General features: G+C 27.5%; 1 protein-coding gene across 3 annotated transcripts; it reads left to right on the top strand.

Moving 5' to 3' along the window:
* The first annotated feature begins 619 nt into the window (after positions 1–619).
* On the top strand, positions 620–20886 carry LOC122628535 (peroxidase-like). 3 transcript variants are annotated; one of them, XM_043810927.1, is made up of 18 exons: positions 620–694; positions 3645–3691; positions 7600–7736; positions 10823–10976; positions 11626–11774; positions 14769–14945; positions 15702–15901; positions 16312–16507; positions 17060–17257; positions 17362–17509; positions 17613–17772; positions 17863–18033; positions 18120–18318; positions 18451–18556; positions 18627–19621; positions 19677–19892; positions 20191–20531; positions 20654–20886. In XM_043810927.1, the coding sequence occupies exons 3-15, from the start codon at positions 7604–7606 to the stop codon at positions 18766–18768; spliced, it is 2133 nt and encodes a 710-aa protein (XP_043666862.1). In that variant the 5' UTR covers positions 620–694; positions 3645–3691; positions 7600–7603; the 3' UTR covers positions 18769–19621; positions 19677–19892; positions 20191–20531; positions 20654–20886. The 3 variants fall into 3 exon arrangements, with proteins under 3 accessions (XP_043666862.1, XP_043666860.1, XP_043666861.1); XM_043810925.1 differs by having other exon boundaries at positions 20191–20886; XM_043810926.1 differs by lacking the exon at positions 3645–3691 and having other exon boundaries at positions 676–694; positions 20191–20886.
* Positions 20887–21009: the final 123 nt, after the last annotated feature.

Here is a 21009-nt window from a genome sequence, read left to right as displayed (position 1 = left end):
TAAAACTAGACTAATAATGAATAATGCAAAAATTTTTTATTTATTTCACTCCTGCCATTAATACTTATGCCAAGCAATAAACTCAACAATCATAACATTAAATTCGATAAATAATTATAGGATATGATGAAATCAGATATAAAAGGCTTGAAGCACAAGAAAACAAAGGAGAAAGGAACTTCGAAGGAATGGAAGGTTAAAAATGAGTCCAAGGAGAAAGATCGAAAAAGGGTAAAGGATGTAAGTATAAAAAATTTTAAAACGAGAAAATAGGCAAAAAAATATTCAAAGAAAAAAAAATATCCTCCAATCAAAACTTCCTTTATCTTTATTTATATATATTCTTTTATTTTTACTTTCTTTCTTTTTCTTTTCTTTTCTGCAAATTAAAATTAATATTCCTTTTCGTACGGTTTCGTACTTTCGAAAGATAATCAAATTCAGCAACAAAATTTAATCTTGGAATTTTTTAGTTGCGAGAAGTCTCGAATGATCTAGCTTAAGTGTTGATATAATTACAGGAACAGTGTCGATTAGTATGTACGCAGAGCTTTCGGTAGCGTGGGGTGACTGATCAGTCCCTGTACTTTCTCTCCTTGCATATAAGCATCGCAACATTTCCTGTATTCGTTCAGTTCTATCTGTAACTAGTTCCTAATCGTGACCGAAAAGGAAGTGATCGAAATATTATCGGGTATTTATCAGTGCTACGAGTATCTATATATCAGTGTCCTTTTTTATTTATTATTATTATTATTATTATTATTATTATTATTATTATTATTATTATTATTAATCTAAATCTTCATTTCATACAATGTCTCCATTTTGTGAAAAATTTTTCATTGAAAAAGAATATGAAAGTTAAAAATTGTAAGAAAGTCAATTTTTATCAATTATTTTGTGGTATATCTATCTGGATTATAATAGCATAAAATTATTGAAAAAAAAGATTTATGTTACTTTTATTATCATTAATTTAATTATCGATATCATGGTACTTTCTTATATAAAGAAAAGTAAATTTTTTTATTTCATATTTATAAAAAATCATTCAAGTTAGATATCTCTTATTAAAAGTTTGTTCATTGCGTAGGATTAATCGATTTCATTCACGATTTATTTCTATAATTATTGTATTAGAGTGGCTCTAAAGTTATTTCGTATTTTATCATGTAATATTGAAGCAGATCAATTGATTTTTATTTCACAAAATATATTGAAGTATACCTTATACAAATATATATATATATATATATATATATATATATATTTACTATTATCATATTATAAATATATTCGTTTTACCTCGTTCTTAAAAAAAAAACAATATATAATATAATTAAAATTAATTTTATGATTAACCGAAATTATTAGATTTATCAATCATACAGATCAATGATATGATATGACTTTACGTAATAATCAAATACTTCATCAACACTTTTTTTGTATGTGTTATCATCAAGCATTAATGTCGATTGATCACGTACTCGATAAAGATTATTTGAAAAAATGGTAGAGTTTATATTTTCTTAACACGTTTATTGGGCACATATGTGACGTTCCGATTGTATTAACAGAGTCCCATTTATATATTACGACGAAAAATGAACTACATTCATTCCGAGTAAAAACGTAATTTACTTTGTGTAATTAAAAGTCGTAAAAAGTTGTGTGAAAGGAATCTTTGATTCAGAAAGGTATAATGTAAAAGCATCGTTGATTCAAATAATACCATTATAAATCATTGAAGAAGTCACTTAAAGAATTGTTAGTGTTTATGATTAGTATGTTGAGTTTTGATCATTTAAATTTATTTTTTCTTTTCAATATTTCATTTTCAATAATCAAATTAACAAACCAAATAACAAACCCTATTGAACAATATTTCATTCAATTAACTGCTATCGATATATTTTATAATTGTCTTTTAAATATACATAATAAATCATAATTAGAATTTTCAATCAATTGAACATTTAACACATTTGATTAGTTCTGATGAAATTAAAAATAAGACATTTATAAATTTAATAAGACAAATATATAAATGTAATATTACATTTTTTCATCGATCGATAAAAAAAATCAATTTCTCACAATATTATCTCGATCATTTCTTCATGTAACATTTATTTGAAAAAATATTACAATGGTGACTTTGATCTAATATTATCGATTATTAAATGCATCGTTTCTCACAAAAATTATTTTTCCCGTATGTTTGATAACCCCATTATTTTTTATTTTTTATTAAATTTTACTATGAGACATTGATAAAATTAGCTTTTCTATACTAACATTATCATTCACCCCTATAATTACTCATTTTTTTATTATGAAACGTTAATAAAATTAACTTTCGTTACGCTCGATCTTGCTTATAATTTAAACTATCTGTACATATGAAGAATTCAAGATATTGATAAAAAGAATATCGAAAAGAAAAAATAAAACTGCTTGTGTGGAACATCAATTATTACACCGTTTTACGCGTTAAAGGAAGATAATATCAAATTAGTCAGAGAATTTACATAGCTTGTACATATAGGTGGGATCACATAAGATATTACTTTCTTTGACAGACACGACATAAATTTCGAACGATGCATTCACATGCAAATGCAATTAAAGATCAAGTTTTGCGCGTATCTATTATATATCTTGTTTAAATACTGATGTACGTATCTATTCTTTTTTCTTTCCAATTATAATCTCTCGTAATTACCGAGTTCATAAAGCATACATTTTTTGCACAAGTTTTAGATTTTTCTTTCCCTTCTTTTTTATTATTACTTCTCCTTGCTTTGTTTTATTATTCACCTCTCGTTAAATTTACACGGTCAAAAAGACTGAGAATCTTTAACGCAGGAAATATAAATTAGGATGGATTTATTACTGTTTTTTTTTTCTTTCCTTTTTTTCTATCTCAGTATTCTTGAAATTTAAATTTGGATAGTTCGATTTTTTTAAATGTCCTAAGCAAAAATCTTTCCTTCTTAGATAACTTTCGAATAGGTATGCGGAATCAAATAATGTATAAGCTTTTAAAGATTAACATTAACCGGACTTGCTTGCTACTTCATAAATGGTAGTTCCCGATTAGTCATACGATTATAAATACTTGCTTAGAACAGTAGACTATAGAATTTTATATCTTCCGATTAGAAATCTACATATACGGGACACCGGTATTTCCATAATAAATTTCATGGTGTTTGTTTGCATAATCTTTTTTTAGACTAATCTGATTGGAACTTTATTCTTATATAAATTTTATATTTAAAACAATCGTGCAACCAGACAAATATTGTTATCAATTTATCTATTCATAACGGAACTATGTCGAATAACAATTCCTCTCCTCTCCTCTTCTTCTAATACTATCATAAAGTTATTTTAAAAATTTTTCATAAACAGATAATATGGATACATCAATGCGATATATGTGTAATGTACTGATAAACGAGGTGAAATTTATTGCACTACCAAATTCTGTGCGTTGTTATTTATAATGGCTGAAGGTTATAAATAATTCCCGCATTAATTCTTCAGTTCATAACGCGTATAAACTGCATCGAATTCATACGACGTCCTACGATTTTCTTTATATCCTTTTAATATTTCTTTTTCTTTTTTAGAAAATATTCGATCAACAAAAGTACTACACACGTGACTTTCTTTAAATGTGAGTTAATTTCATTATCGATTTAATTGTTATACTTTTTTGTAAAATTTTTCATCATTGACAAGCGATATTTATATAGATTATTCTAATATTTCTAGAGATAATCAAAGAGATTAGTCTATATGAAAAAAAGTCGAAAATATACAATACAATTTTTTTATTTCGTTTTCAAAAAGATTGGGTTTGAATATTCTCCAAGTATATATGCACTTAACTATGTCATTGTTAAACACATAATCGATCAATATTACGTATGACATTATTGACATTTTACACGAACGACATATGTGGTTTTTATCATAATGTTGATTAATATTACGTATGATATTAATGATATTGGTGCATAAACGACATATACAATTTATATCGTAATGTTGATCAATATTACGTATGATATTAATGATATTTCTACATAAAGAACATAACATGTGGTCTGTATCGAGATCCAGTTCAACACGCTGTAATTAAATATATATGCACTTGAAGAATATTAAAAGTCGATTTTCTCGAAGATAAAGCTTCAAATGAAAAAAAAATTATTCTTTATTTCCAACTTATATTTTCATATAAAATTATCTTCTTCTCTTATTGATAGTAAGATCAATACTGATATATATCTTTTTTTATATATCGTAATCTTTCTGTTTATATAAAAAAGAAAAAAAATAATATTGTACCACTATCTTTCTGAATAAATAGATATAATTACAAGAATAAATACGAAATAACAAAATAAATTAATAATATAATTTAAATATGGTAAATTATTTACAAACGAGTCTAACTGATCTTTCATAAACATTTGACGTAGTCTAACATAAAAACAAATCTTTTGATTTCATATATTCCCCGATTTTTAATTACACAGATATTCTTTTAAAATAACGAACTTTGAAAAATGCTTACGTTTTTTTTCCTTTAACTCTCTTCCGATCAAATTAAATGCACGAAAGTCGACTTAAGCAAAACAGGAGATATCACAAGAAGTGATCGAATAGAATTAGAGCAGAACGATCATTTCGAAACGGTTTCTTAAACTGACCTTCGTTTTCTCAAATGGAATCAAATCGTTGGTCACGCAAATAAAAAAGAAAAAAAGAGAAAAAGATATGTATTTTGACTTCAAAATACAGTTGCTTATCTCGCGATTATTTTCTACATAGTTTCTACATAGAAATAAATTGGTGAGAAACATAGCGATATAATACAGCGAATATTTGATTATAGTAATATTTTTTTATTCGTTAAGACATCGCTCATCTATTAACTCGTAACTCACGAGAAGAGGTGCTTCTCCGAAAGATAATGATAAGTTCTAATGAAAATTCATTTACAAAAAAATGGCTAATGAGAGAAAACACACGTATCAGAGATTTAACAACGTTATGCGTTATACTAATACATGCATGTATACATATCAGCTGTTGAGATTGCTGTTTCCAATTTTCTTCTACTTTTGCGGTTCCTTTCCGGTCTCTCAGAGTTTCCGTTCATTCGTTTACCAGAGAGATTCAATCCTCGGGATGCAATCAAGTGAATCACGGACGATGATAGGTGAAACGTATGCTTTAGAAACATCAAAGATGTTTTATGCAGTATTTAAGAAAATTACAAAAAAATTCGAATCAACCAAGAGATGACGGATTTATTTTATTTTATTTTATTTTATTTTTTCTTTTTCATATTTTTAACGTCGGAGTTTATTACTCGAAATATTTGTTGATACTTTCTCTTGTTGATACTTCGTCTATTTTCAATACGCGGCTTACACGTCGAAAAATTAAACTTTTAAGAGAATAAATCACATAAAGCGAAATCGTATAATTTTATTTGTACGCCATTAATGATAATTTGTTTTCTGTATAAGTTTCACTCGTATTATTTTTTACAGCGTCCGCCCATCTGCATTCGTTTCCTTATTATAGTCCTAGCAATGAAATTAGCTATATCTTTTTTCTTCTTAAAGATTTAATATATTTTTTAACGATTCGATCATCATCAACTTATCGATCATTTCTATTCTACAGTAGTAATTACAAGAAAAGACGAGTTATTCATTATAACATATACGATAAGATTTATGAAATCTATAAAAAAAGCAGTTTAATGAAACCATAAAAAGAATTCCTTCGCTCTTAAGTTCCCTTTTCTCTTTTATTTCTTGCATGCCCACGTCTTCGTGCGTGCTTTTTCTTTTTATGTTAACTATTTCGCTTAGGCTGTCGCTATCGAAATATAATCACACGATACGATTGTATAAGACATTCGTTATTTAGACTAGAGATCTTATATAAATTGATTCATCCCTCGATTTACTTAATTATCTCGATTTATTTAATTAATGCGCTACTTATTAAAAACTTTTACAATTCTTTTTTTTCATATGCAATAACATAATCACTCCGTTTACGCAAACTTTTTATAAACAGTATTAATTTATGCGATCTCATTTTACGCAGTCAGAAAATATATCTATTTTTCTATAATCTTTAATAAATTAAAAATTTCCAAATATTTTAACGAGTGAAGATAAATGTAATATGTAAATGTAATTACATATGTGTATTCAACGTATAAATACTATATATATTAAAATCTAATACGGCATAAAATCGGACTAATAAATTATATATTATTAAATAAAGCTTATAAAATATTACCTTATAGTATAAATGAGAAGCTAGACGAATTGGAATTAACGAAGTAGGAGCAAATCTGAACACGTCCGTACGAGTTGTTAGAGGAACGAGAACTGTGTAGCACATTAGTAAGGATGAACAAAGAATGTCGTGCCAAGGCCAAACTCTCGATCGCTTGTTGATTGTTTACATGCCCTTTTGATGTTACTTCTAAATTCTCCGAATAGTACAAAGCACACACGCACACACATATACCTACAATAAAATTTTATCCCGCTCGACTGTTTTTGTTTTGCTGCTTGCCAGAGACTGAAGAATTCCTAAACAATAACTTACTATTATTTATATCCCAATACTATCTTTTTTCTTCATTGATTTCATTATATGTATTGAAAAAGTAATAGATTTATGGATACGTTTAAAACATATATTGTTTCTTTATCTTTGTAAAATTAAAAAAAAATAAATTATTTTGGATTACTATATATACAAATTGTTTGAAGAAATATGAGAAATAAATACTTTCATAACTTATATCGACTTTTTTCTTTAATATTTTTTTTTCACATTGATGGACTCTCTATTTGCATAAATTATATTACTTTCTATTTGCATAAAAAAAAATCTCATGGAATGAATAATCTGCGTAAATCGAAGATAAAATCGAGGAGTTGATAGAATTTTCATGAAATATTTTTGTACTATTTTTAAACAGGTGTTTAATCTAGATACGACTTTTTAAACGAGTGTTAATCCAGAAGGCGTGCGTACATTTTGAACAGTTGTGCTTAGATAAATTAGTTGATTAAACGTCCATCAAATATCTATTGTTTTTAATTAATAATACTCGTATGTCGATTATAAACACTTTAGAAGATTGTGATAAGCGATGGAATGTAAAACGAACGTAAAATTCTAGAATAATGAATGAGAAAAATACAAATATTCCTTTTTACTTATTCAACTGCGAAAAAAGACTGACATTAGGATTTGTCATTCCTTTGGTTTTCTATTATTTGCAAATGTCATAGTCATATGAATTAAAAAATTTGTATTTATAAACTAATAAATGATCTTTACTTTATTTATTATAAAGTATGATAATATTATAAATACAATAATTTAATTTATATTATAAAATGAACTAATAAATATAATCTTCATTTATTAATTATGATAATTAGTTAATGTATACCTATTCGTATAAATTTCAGAGACACAGAAACTTCATAAATTATATACTTATAAATAATACTTAATAAATTTCAGAAAGATGCTTGGAAGAAAAGTGTTATGGCTGTTGTGGTTTCTTCTCGTTGGCAGGACCTTCAATCTAGGAAATGCTGCCATTGATGTGAATTCCCCAAATGATACAACGACAAAGATAAATCGATCAAGGAATTCGGGTAACTTAATTCATATAAATTCACTGTTGGCAACTTAAACATTTGGACAGTGCGGTACATTTAAATTCTATAAATGATGTGTTGTATATGTCGTCATTTTTAAGTAAAAAAATATCATTTATCTAATTTATATAGCTGTTCAAACTATACAATCTAAAGCAAAATTTATTTTTAAGTTAGAAGTTATAAGACAATGTTCGAGAACTGAAAAAGAACGAAAATTTATTACATATTACATAAATCTGTCATTAATATCTTATTATCCTTAATGAGATATGAATGTTATATTTACGAATAGACATTATTTAATATATAGCGTAGGTATTACTAGGCTACTTAGAAACGACGACTTAACATTACATAAAATAATTTATTCCTATATAATTATTCAAATAAATATATATAAAATTAAAGAACTTTAGTTTTTATGTTTTAATAATTAGTAGTTTAATTAGGCATATCGAACATTTCTCCACATTGGCTCGATTATAATTATTTTCGTTGAAATTGTTGTGATTATATAAAAATTTTAATTGTCTCAAGAAAGAAATTGGACCACTTTCTCGTAATTAAAACAATATATCGTTAGAATTAAATAACAATGTAGTTTTTTATGCTGTCGAGCATACGTAGAAATACAAGTATATAAAAAAAGAAAAAAGGAAAACTAGAAATTCGTATCGTAGAATTGGTTCATTAATGTGAATTCAGGAATGCGTATTATACACGTGATCTGAAAGGCCTTTTCTTCGAAAGCGAAACGAAGCTATCAAAAGATCGTTTCGTGTATGTCCCCGAGGACATTTCTTACGTGTATAAATATCTACGCGCGAAAGTATGTCATTACAAGTCTAGGAAAGTCTTGCATAAGTGAAAAAAATTAAAAGAGAGAAATAGGTGACAGTGACATTAAAAGTAATCTTCTGAATATCTAATCCGATTTTATGATTTTATAAAAAGATCATTCATTGAATCCTTCGATAATTCTTTTTTTGTATTTCATCAAGTCATACACGCCGTTTAAACTAAAATAACTACTTTCATTTTTAAATAACGTTCACTTATATGCCATTAAAACTAAAATATTATATTGCAAATAGAAAACATCTTAATATCCTCCTTTTTTTTATTCTTGAAAATGATCAATTTTCTCAAATTGATATCAATTATTAATCGACAATTTATTTCCATTAATTATTTCTCTATAATTACATTCCCTATATGCATACTCTTATTATTGAAAATCTTTGAAAAGCATTTTTATTTCAAATAGTCGATTCAAAAATTGATTTCACTTTTGTAAAAGAAAGAAATTTGCTCAAGAATAATTTCCTCACGTTGACGATCCTTGACGAATTTCCTTGACGAAAAGTTTCTGTATTTCTACGATACTGGAATAAAAATATCTAATTACTCTCCGAGTTATAATCGACGAGATATGTTAATGTTTAGAATGGTGTGTAATCGGAAATGATATTCGAAAAGTTCAACCGGTGTTCGCTTACTTGCTCGCATGCGAATGACTGTGATTGGATTTTTACGAAAACATTGAGAATGACGCATGAAATTTGCGTTTTACTGATCGTTTTAGATAAGGGACGTAGCCTTAAATCGACTGAATGATTTCGATATATCAAATAGCTACCTACCTACGATAGGTATTTTCGAGCGTGTCTTTCAAACACGATCGTTAGTGTTTTATTGAATCGAAACTATAATCTTTGGTTGCAAAATTACCAAACAAGATGAATTACATCTCACGATAAATTATCATTCCCAGATTCAAGATCGAGATAAATTCTTACTTTTTTCTTTTCCTTTTTCTTATCTTTTTTTTAGTGTAACTTAATTCGTAAAAAATATTAAACTCGATCTTTAACGAGTCGAGCGAGCAATGTATTGCATTTTTGCAATGCAATCTACACAATTTCGAGAACACAGTCAATGCATTTCCAATATGTATACATTCAAAAACTTAATTTAAATGGATTAAATAAGTTTTGGATAAAATAAATTAATTAAATAATTTAAATGTATAAAATAAGTTATTTAATTAATTTGAATGAATTACATCTAATAATAAGATAAGTATATTTATTCGTAGAAGTGACGATAATTGAAACAAGATTTGGTTTATCTAAAGCAGTTTTCTAAACCAGTTTATCACTTCATGCATATTCAATTTAGTTTTCTTTTTTCTTTTTTAAGAATTTTAATTTAATTTCTAACAGGGTACGGATTTTAAAATGTATAACGGCGTTTATAAGTTCAATAATAAATTCTAACGATATCCATCTTCTTACTTTGCTAAAATATTAAAAGTTATGAAGCCCAAAGGGCTCTGTTATGAATAATACTCGTAGAACTATTCTAAAGATCGTGGAATATTTTTTATGTGCGTATTCAAGAGTGTAAATCTAAGATTTCTCATTCGAAACGATTTCAGAGTATGCTATCCGTAAGTATACAAGAACCTAATAAAATTCATGGTAGCAGCTGAAAGCAGTGAAAGGTGCTCACTCCCTCGCTATTGTAAATCCAATGAACCGTAGATTAGAAATGTTACTTCGAGTTAAGGACACTTGCTTTGATTTAGTTGAAAAATGTTAGAATCGTTCAGTAATCGAGCTTTTTATTTAAGATATTAGAAGGTGCATAATTCGATAAAAATCTATATAAAAACACATACGAGATCTCTTTCTCTCTCTCTCTCTCCCTCTCTCTCTCTCTGTCTTTATTTTTCTTTATGCGTTTCTCGAATAACGAGTATCATGTGACGTAATCGAGATATAAGATAAATATCTCTCCGACTACCTCTCCGAACACCAGCAGTCGTTGTCCATTCGAAGGTTTTCCGTGAGAAAAATATAACTCCCCTTTCACGAATAATGTAATAGTCTTGTCTCCGATGGAAAACATGTCCCATTTACCATAATAAAAGTTTTTTGTTAAACGTTGTTCGTTCCGTGTAAAGATTTATAGTTTACAGACAATTGAATCTTTTATTTCCTTTTTCTTCTTTTATTTTCTTTGAAACGATCGTAAAATTTTTATAATAAACTCTCTTCACGATTTTTCTTCTACAGATCAAGACAAGAAGAATTCTTTGGATTTGACGAGCTCAGAATCTTCGTATAACAGCTTTTATGGATATTCTTTCCAAAATTTGTTTCCCGTCAGTTGGATGTTCAATACATTCTCCACGTCACCTAGCGTAATTCCTATTTTACCTTTACCGCAGTAAGTAAAAATTTCTTTGATTTTCATAAATTGCTATTTTCCAAAAGTAGAAGTTTATGTACTAGTCAGAAGTCGTACGATGTGTTTATAAAACAATGTAAAAATCTTAAAGAAAGAGTATCTGAATGAAATGGAAAGAGAGATGTTTCCACTCGTGTTTACAAGGTCTACGACGATGTAATACGAAGTGAAATTTCTTAAAGTAGATTCTGAATGAAAGAGAAAGAGATATATGTATTTCCAACTTGTCCGTTCCACTCTCCTCAACCTGTTCTTTATCCATCATTCAAGGTAATTACGTTGAATGAGCTTCTGTATAAGATAACTCTTGACGTAGAAGATCGCCCAACGAGCGCCAAACGAACGTTCTTCATTCGTACACCATTACTCGTTAAACACAAATTGATTTATGTAACATTTTAAACAAGCACGACATTCTAATGCATTATTTAGTAAAGTAACATAAATATTTGATACATCAAGCGTATCGCTTTTAAATGAATGATCGAATTTATACATAACTACGATACGTATATATTCCCCTTGTAAAATTTCCCTTACAAGGGAAACATTTTTGTTTCGCTCTATATATGAATCCAATTTTTACAGCGGGCAATTAATGAAGATGACATTTTATTAACGTTTATAGACGAATGACCTGCGGTGATACGTTCAATGGACAATGTCAGAAAAGTAGATATCGTAGTTTTGACGGTACTTGCAATAATTTATACAATCCTACATGGGGTGCAGCCAATACACGATACGGACGTCTTCTTTTACCCAATTATGCGGACGGTAAGGAATATATTAAATTACATTATAATAATCACATTTATTGAAACATACTTACTTGCATATATATAATTTAATCGAGTATAATAACTATGTTCGAATATTATGGTTATTATAAATTACGTAAAAAGTACCTAATTAATTGTTGTTTTACTTAATTATTGTTTAGCCAATTTAATAGCAATATTGATCAGAAGTAAAGATTTTTTCAATTTTATAATTAATAACGTGATCGAACCTAATTGATATAAAAATGAGATCAACGTTGATTCGATATATATCTCATTAAAGATCTCTTGAAGCATATAACAACGTAATATATCGTAATCGTCGGTATGCACTACCTGCCTCATTACGCGAATATCTCTAAGTATTGAGCTGAAATAACGATACTTCTTTCTTTCTTCATTTTTTTTTTTTCTTACACTCCTCCATTTTTTCTTCCCCTTTCCATTTCTTTTTTTCTTTCTCAACTTACAATCGATCTTGAGTTTAGTAATTTCCACTTTCTCAGAAACTAATACTTTTTTTATCTTCGAAAATAAATTATACGATATACTATCGTACGTCATGATGGTGTAACATAATTTGAAAGTAATTCTCAACACATGATTGCACGATTTACGTCATAGTAACAACAATCGAACCTTTTTCTCGATGCGAAAATCGAACGTGACAGGACTTCCGTGTGTATTCTGTTCACTGCGTAAAGGTGTACTTAAACCTTAAGTTCGATGTTGCAGTAGTGAAAATCGTGCAACGAAGCGTGGATTTAATTTCTTAAGTCGAGGAACTGGTTTACGTCACACGTCTCACGAATTTCGTGATCATTGTTAATACGATCAACGACAAACTAAAAACTATTTCGAAGATATAGCTATCTAAGAGAACAAACACGAGACTTTCACTTTCTATCATAAATTTCGCATATACCTATATATTTACATTTGTACATACGTACATGCGTACGATATGAATTTACTAACTACAAGATAAAGAATGCATCATAGAAACATTCGTTTGAGATCTAGTAAATTAGAAAGCACAAGAAATAATAATCTAATCAAATTCATATTGAATTTCAATTTCTATGGAACGTTCGTTAAAATTTAATTGTTGGATATAGAGAATGAAGTAAAGAAAAGAGGAGAATTATAAAAATCGATTTTCACGGGCACTGTTGGGTTAAGAGTAATTCTAAACTACCTATACTTTGTTGCTAGCATCATAGGATTTAATAACCATAAACCAGTAAACTGGTATGTAATGTACATTCGCCGTTGAGGTGTATTACATATTTTATCCTAAAAAATATTATAATCGTTCCTTTCTTAGCTGTACCTTGTAAAAGCTCAGTAACTCATTGAAACACTTTATTTAACAAATTATAAATATACCATCTTGAAGTACAGAAAAAAGCATTTTATTTGAACAACAGTAGATTTTGAATTTGCGGCAAAGTAACTATTGAATGGCCAGGATACAACCATTATTTTTAAATCAATAATGCCCAAAAAAAATCGATTCTTATAATCATTTCTCTGTCACATTTTCTACTAATTTAATTACTATTTTTTCTTTTCTTTTTCTTTTTTTTTTATTTTCTTCTCTTTCATATTCTAATATACTACAAACGTGATGTTATAACAAAAAAGACCACTATTAAATTATTATCATCTCACGTTTATGTATTCAGTTTTGCGTTGATCACTTGTTGAAAATTCACAAATGAATTGATAAAAGTGTATAATGATAATATATGGCTTCAAGAGTTTGTATACGATGACACATCTATGTCAAGATCAATGTAGCAATATTAGAAAATATTCGAAAGATTAGTTGTGCATTAGAGCATATTGCAGTGTGGCGAAGCGTCAATAAATGAATTTTTTTTTCTTTCTGTTCTTTACGAAAGAATATACGCTTGTTGAAAGTTACTACCCATTTGAAATTCTTTTCCAAGAATGTTAATTGTTTCCGACAAAATGTTGACAATATCCAGTCTATTGCAAATATGTGAGTTTTTATCTACTTATCTTTTTTAATATAGTAACTCATACATAATATTCTTTTTCCATTGTTTTTGTTTTATTAATCGGCTAAACTTAATATTTTATTTTATTTTATTTTTCCTTTTTTTTCAAACAATAATTAATATACTATTGATCGAAGAATTTTCAGGACGAAATCACATTTTAATGAATGTTGAAGATCGTTTTTGCTGTGTTTTGCTTCGCTGCACTATCTTCTAATGCGTTGTGGCCTTATGTGTAGCTTTCGTGATTTAACACTTTCTCATCCGTCTAAATTGATCTAATCTAATGCTAGCTACCATATACATTATATCTGATATGTATATCTCTTCTATTATTATAGAATAAATTACAAAAGAAAAGAAATTTATTTTACAAATTGAATGAAATGGCTATTTTTCGTTATTGTTTTCTCTTTCTAATAAAAGAGTGAAATTGCACCTTTATAAAAACTATTCATATCTTGATATCTAATACAAAACAAAATTTCAATTCTTGATAATCGTTAATTACCATTTTTCTACCATAATTTTACATCTATCAAGATTAATTAGATTCGATGCTAGTTTATATATAAAGTAATTAGTAATAAGTAAATTAGTAATAAAGAAAAAAATCTATCGTTATTCTAAAATGAAGAACTTAAATTTTAAATAAAGAATCTGACCATAAAAAGAGGAAGTTGTCAACTTACTAGCAAGAAGACTGACTTTAATAATCCTACCCTTGAACCTTCGAGTAAAATTCTTTTCATAGATTATTATGACTCATATCATAATTCAACTTCAACGTTCATTAACATAATTACATGAGTGTCATAATCGATAGCATGCTTTTAACTCGACCGAATAGAGAAATGGTTACATAGTAATTTATCACTAATCGACGTTACGTATATAACTAATATGTACGTAATACTTAATTTCAACGAAGTGAAACGTTAAAATAATATTTTATTACATAGGAATCCAAACACCAACAGGATCAATTACAGGAAGCGAATTACCTTTATCACGGTTGGTCAGTTTTACACTCTTTCCTAGTGTCACTATCAAGGATAATAAGTTAACATTGGCTGCTATGCAATGGGGTCAGATTATAACCCACGATATGGCTTTGATCGCTGGAACTACGCAATCAAGTGAGTATTGCTCTCTCTTTGAGTAAAAATTCAATTACATATTTCTGCGATAATTAAATATTTCTTTGATAAATATATAATGTTAAAAGAAAAAAAAACTCTTAAGGATATGGAGGTCATATAATATATAAGTAAAAAATCAACATCGACCGAAAAATTGATCCTATCAAAGTTATAAATAATTTAAAAAAAATAAAAAAGTAACATTTATTTTTCATAAACATTTGAATAATTGTCATCAAAGATCTATTTTTTTAGTAAGTAAACTATCCTAAGACGTATCTTATCGTAATTATTTAATAAATTCGTTTGTGTTATATGATGTGACTTAAATGGAATGAAGTTGTAATTATTATAAAACGACGTTAAAGACAAATTAAGAATAAATCTCCTCTCATGAATAATATAAAATCCTCTTATGAAAACTATAAAGATAATTAAAATTAGTCAAGTGAAATTTACTATGAAAATTACGTCAAGTAAATTTATTCGAACAATTACAACTCATAAAGTTTTTACATTCCCAAAACAAGCCAATAGTATGTTGATAACTTTATTGATTTTCTTATATCTTAATATGGTTGCAATCAAAGTAACGAGTTTTTTTCTCTGTGATCGTGCGACTTCCTGTCGTAGTGGACGGCTTTAAAAAACATATTCATTAAGTGAAAACCGTTTAATATCATACAACGATATATTAGATATAATCTATCGAACTTTCTATTGATTATCTTTTATATTTTTCTACGAGAATAGATCCTCATAGCACTCAATGCTGCACGCCAGATGGTCATTTATTGGATACACTATCTCACGATTCCAAGTGCTATCCCATCGCTATACCTTACAACGATCCAGTTTACAGCAAATCCAACATTCAATGTGTAAACTTCGTTCGTAGCATTACTGATCTTGACCGTGGATGCAAGCTAAGATACAGTCCCGCTGCCGAACAGGTTCGTTACTTTCTTATCTAATATCCATTTATAGCTTTTTATCGATTTATTGCGTTAATATCTTATTATTCAATGAGAGAAAATTAATACATGACAACATCAATGTATTTCATATTCACATTGTATAACAACGATCTATACGAATGCAATACATAAAACAAGATGCATAGAGTTAATTTTCTAAACAATAGGTTTACTTAATCGGGATGAGAATATCCCAATTTACAAAGGAAAAGAGTTAAAAATATCATTTTATTTTTGTAAACTTTTAAATCCAGTTAAAATAATTTTTTTAATATTTTGTAAAGATACGATTAGGATTGATTATGCACTTACAATTAGTCTTAATCTATTCTTCACGGCATCTTATTATAAATCGATTTATTACGAACACATTTTACAATTTCTAGTTAACAGTCGTTACACATTATCTGGATCTTTCCATCGTTTATGGATCAAACGAGCAAGTTGCAAACAATTTACGGGCTTATATCGCTGGACGAATGCGCGTAGATATACGTAGTAACAGGGAATGGCCACCAACTGCTACAAACAAGTCAAATACTTGTAATCTCTCTAATGAGGACGAAGTTTGTTATCAAGCTGGTAACGTTTCTTTTACATTTTTTTTCTTTTTTCAACAAAACAACTCACAAATATTTTCATTGGAACGATCCAATCGATTAATGTCGTATTAGTAGAGAACATACTTTGCTCTATTTATTGTACTCAATAAGAAATTAATTGAAAGATATTAAAAGATTTATTAAAAGATATCGAAATTAAATTAATTGAATTATTAAAAAATTCTTTTAAATTAGTATTGTTTATTAAAATATTAAATGTTGCGCCTGTATGATAGGCATCACTATACAATGATGATAATGTTGTTTTTGAGTGACATTTATTAATACAAAACTTTATTAAACGTCTGGTTCGTAGTAAGCAACATAATGGTACAATTAGAAAAGTTATAATATGTGTTACATATCATAAAAGATAAATAAAATTTATTTTATCGACATTGTATAGAATAACACCTATTCTCAGGCGTAATATTTTACGATTAATTATAAAATATTAATTATTAAATATGACGCTGGATATTTTTATTGTTTCTCACGTTTGTTCTTTAATGGACTTAAATCTTTTTTGCAGGTGATACTCGTGTGAATCAAAATACTCAACTAACAGTACTGCAAATTTTATTGCTCAGAGAACACAATCGTATAGCTGGTATACTGGCAAATTTAAATCCACATTGGTCAGACGAAACAATTTATCAAGAGACTAGGCGTATTGTTATCGCGGAACATCAACATATATCATATTACGAATGGCTACCATTATTCCTTGGTATTAAAAATTTTCCTTTTTCTTAATTAAAAAGTTCATTTTGTTTTTATATTTTATACATTATTTTACAATATAACATCTCTTATTATTATTTATTTTATTAGGTATCAGGCAGACATACGATAATAAGATTCTTTATGATACCCACGATTATGTGAACGATTACGATTTCCGTATTGATCCAAGTGTTCTTAATGAGCATTCCACTGCTGCATTCAGATATTTCCATTCTCTTATTGCAGGCTATCTCCAGTTAGTATTGACTACATTCATTAATATAAATATTACTTTTTTTCTTTCAAACTGAGAAGCCTAACGTCTTAATCTAATTATTTCAATATCTTTCATATATTAGGTTGATAAATGAGGAAAGAAAATCAGTTCCATTCCCATTAAGACTCAGTGACTATTTAAATAAACCAAGCATTATTGAAAAAAATGATAACATGGATGAACTTACCAGAGGTTTATCTTATCAAGCACAATTGGCCAGTGATCAATTTTTCGACGAAGAGGTAAGAATCTATTACATTTTCTGTTTAATTAGTTTTTATTATATTTGACAAGATATAATGTTTTATATAATTTTTCGTATTTTATTTTAGATAACATTATACCTGTTCAAAGGTAATAAACCATTAGGCGAGGATTTACGAGCTATAGACATACAAAGAAATCGTGATCATGGACTCGCATCATATAATGATTTTCGAGAATATTGTAATTTGGGAAGAGCAAAAGAATGGAACGATTTTAGCGACTATATATCTTATGATGTATGAAGGAATTAATTTGAATTGTTTCGAACTATTCAGAAAAGGATTTTAAATTCTTTATCATTGAAATATTTGCTTCTTTGTAGAATATTCAAAAATTGGCGAGTCTCTATGCTCATCCTGATGACGTAGATTTGACTGTTGGCGGATCTTTGGAAGAACACGTGCCAGGAACTCTTTCTGGGCCTACCTTCCTTTCTATTCTTCTTGAACAATTCTATCGAACACGAGTTGGCGATCGATTCTGGTACGAAAGTGGCGATCCTGATGTGGCATTTACCAAAGGTCAGTATTACATGAAATAAGAAATAAATTCGTACGTTTTTCAAAAAATTATATTCATTTCTCGATATAATATCGTTTATATAATCACATTATGTTAAACTAGAAATTAAACATAAACCATAATGCTTTTAGAACAATTGAAAGAAATACGAAAGGCTAGTATATCGAAGCTACTTTGTAACAATGGTGATAATATTCAATTAATGCAACGCAAAGGATTCGAATTAGTCTCCGACTTGTAAGTTATAAATTTACATTTTACAATTTTCAGAACAAATACATCCTTTCTAATTCTATTCGTGTTTTAGAAATCCACTTGTCAAATGTACAGATCTTCCGGACATAGATCTATCGTTATGGAAAGATTATGGATCTGAAGGGAAAAATATTTATCATTCTATTTTCGATTATTATACAAATTTAAAAAATGAGATAAAGAGTATATTTTGAGTGAAAATATCTTTATCAAATGACCAAATTTATCTTTTTATTAATTGTTAAGGTTCTGTTATAGGTATTGTTAAATAAATTTGTATATAAAAGACTCTGTATAAATATACATATGTATATTGAATAAAACTCTTAAAATGAATTTACTAGCAACTTCATGTTAGAAAAAAGACAAATAATATATAGAAGGACACATGCGATATCTTAATTATTCTAGATAAAAATAATCTATGTTTCTAACAACAATAATTGCTTCGAAACTTGCGTAAAAGTTATGAATATGCAAAAAAAAAAAATATAAAAAAAAACAGTAACTATATTAATTCAGTGAACTTTGTTGCACTAAGAATCAGGTAACATCAAACTTTACCAAGAATAAAAATATAGATTTTCAAATGAAGTAGTTAGATATATAATATATAAATCTAATAGAAAAAATTATAGTAAATATTACAAATTTATATTTGCAACTTGAAATATTCATAGAAGAAACGGATAAAATGAAAGTAAACGAACGATATTGGGATAAAATCCAGTTATTGCTTTTTTTGTTTCTATTAATGTTAATTATTATATATGTTTATATTATTATATATTATTAATATATATGTATATATATAGAATGGTAATAAATAATATAAATTACGCATATGAAAACGTATTAAAATATTCAACATTGTCATACTTTCATTATACCAATGGTGTGAAAAGAAATTTCTTCTTAGTACGTTCATAATAAAACATAAAACAAGAAACCTAGAAAATAATCGTACATTGGAAATAATATTTATAATATTCCTTGAAAATACTCGATGAGCAAGCTGTTTTAATTACCAACTCTGAAAATAACAAGGTAAACGATAAGGTAAACGATTATCGTTTTAGAATGACAATGCATATTTTTACAGAAAATGGTATTTCACTGAACACAAAGTTCGTAAAGCACCCTAAAGCACGGAACGATTCTCATTGACCACATTGAAAGAGAATATACGTAATTTACTAAAACTAAAGCGTGATTTTTGTGAAACGGAGCAGCAACATGAAAGAACAAAAATATAAACTTTTTGCAATTATTTTATCCTGCGTACTTTGTACCAATATTTGTGCCGGTGCCAGTGTCGGTAAATATTATTATAATTTTTATTAAATAACGTATAGTAGACTTCGGGAAAATATTTGTTACATAATAATAAAATACAGATATCTAATATAAATATAATATAATACTACTATAGTATGTATATTTTATACGTAATATAGTAGACTGTAAATCTAACGTAATATAACACAGGATATAACAATCTTTATGAAAAAATATATATATATAGACACACACATACAGGCATTTTATATAAAATATTTCAAGTATAAGGATTAAGTATTTACATATTATTAGAAATTCTTTTTTATTCGTTTCAGCTAGAATGAGCTCGGATGATAGCATCGCTGTTCGTCAGGATAATCTCGTGGTTCAGGATCTATTAAAATTAATATTAGTACTAAATAATATTCCATTAATAGGCTCTCGATTGATGGCTATACCTGCACTATTCATCAATTACATCGCAAGATTCGAAATGATGACCAACAATATCCTGGACAAAATTTTACGTAAATCCTTACCATGTACGATAACGATCAATGAAATCGTGTGCGAAGGGATATCGAAAAATGGTGGTTTAATATCTATTATCAGAGAAGCAATTGATACAATGCCCAATACTAGACTATTTAACATCATAAAACAAGTTGTAGATTTGGTACTATGTTTTTATACAATTAATGCGTAGCAACTTTCTTAAATTGATTATAAGTTAATTGCTGATGTCATCAGATATTTATCTATAATTTGTCATTTTCTTCTTTTTTATATTTGTTATAGACGACATTAGCACTTGAGGTTCTGCAGGGATATCATTAAATTCGAGCGTATCTTCGTAAAAAAATCAACAAAAAACTGTATTAACTATTAATCTTGTTTCTTTGTTTCAAATATGTAAGCTAATTTATATATACATTTTTTGTTTTACATTATTAAAAATAGATAAAAATAAAGGCACAGGTATTTTTTTAATAAAATAATATATTAACGAATCGTTAAACTATATAATAAAGTGTTCAATGTTCATTTTACTTTTACGGCGTAAATAAATAAAATAGAAAGTATTTATTTATATATATAAATACACACATAAAAAATTTCTTTGCGATTCTTTATAAATATATATAAATATAAAT

This window comes from Vespula pensylvanica, chromosome 4 (genome assembly GCF_014466175.1).
Source record: "Vespula pensylvanica isolate Volc-1 chromosome 4, ASM1446617v1, whole genome shotgun sequence".
In the NCBI taxonomy this organism is placed as follows: Eukaryota; Metazoa; Arthropoda; class Insecta; order Hymenoptera; family Vespidae; genus Vespula; species Vespula pensylvanica.
This window is presented reverse-complemented; position numbering and strand designations above follow the sequence as displayed.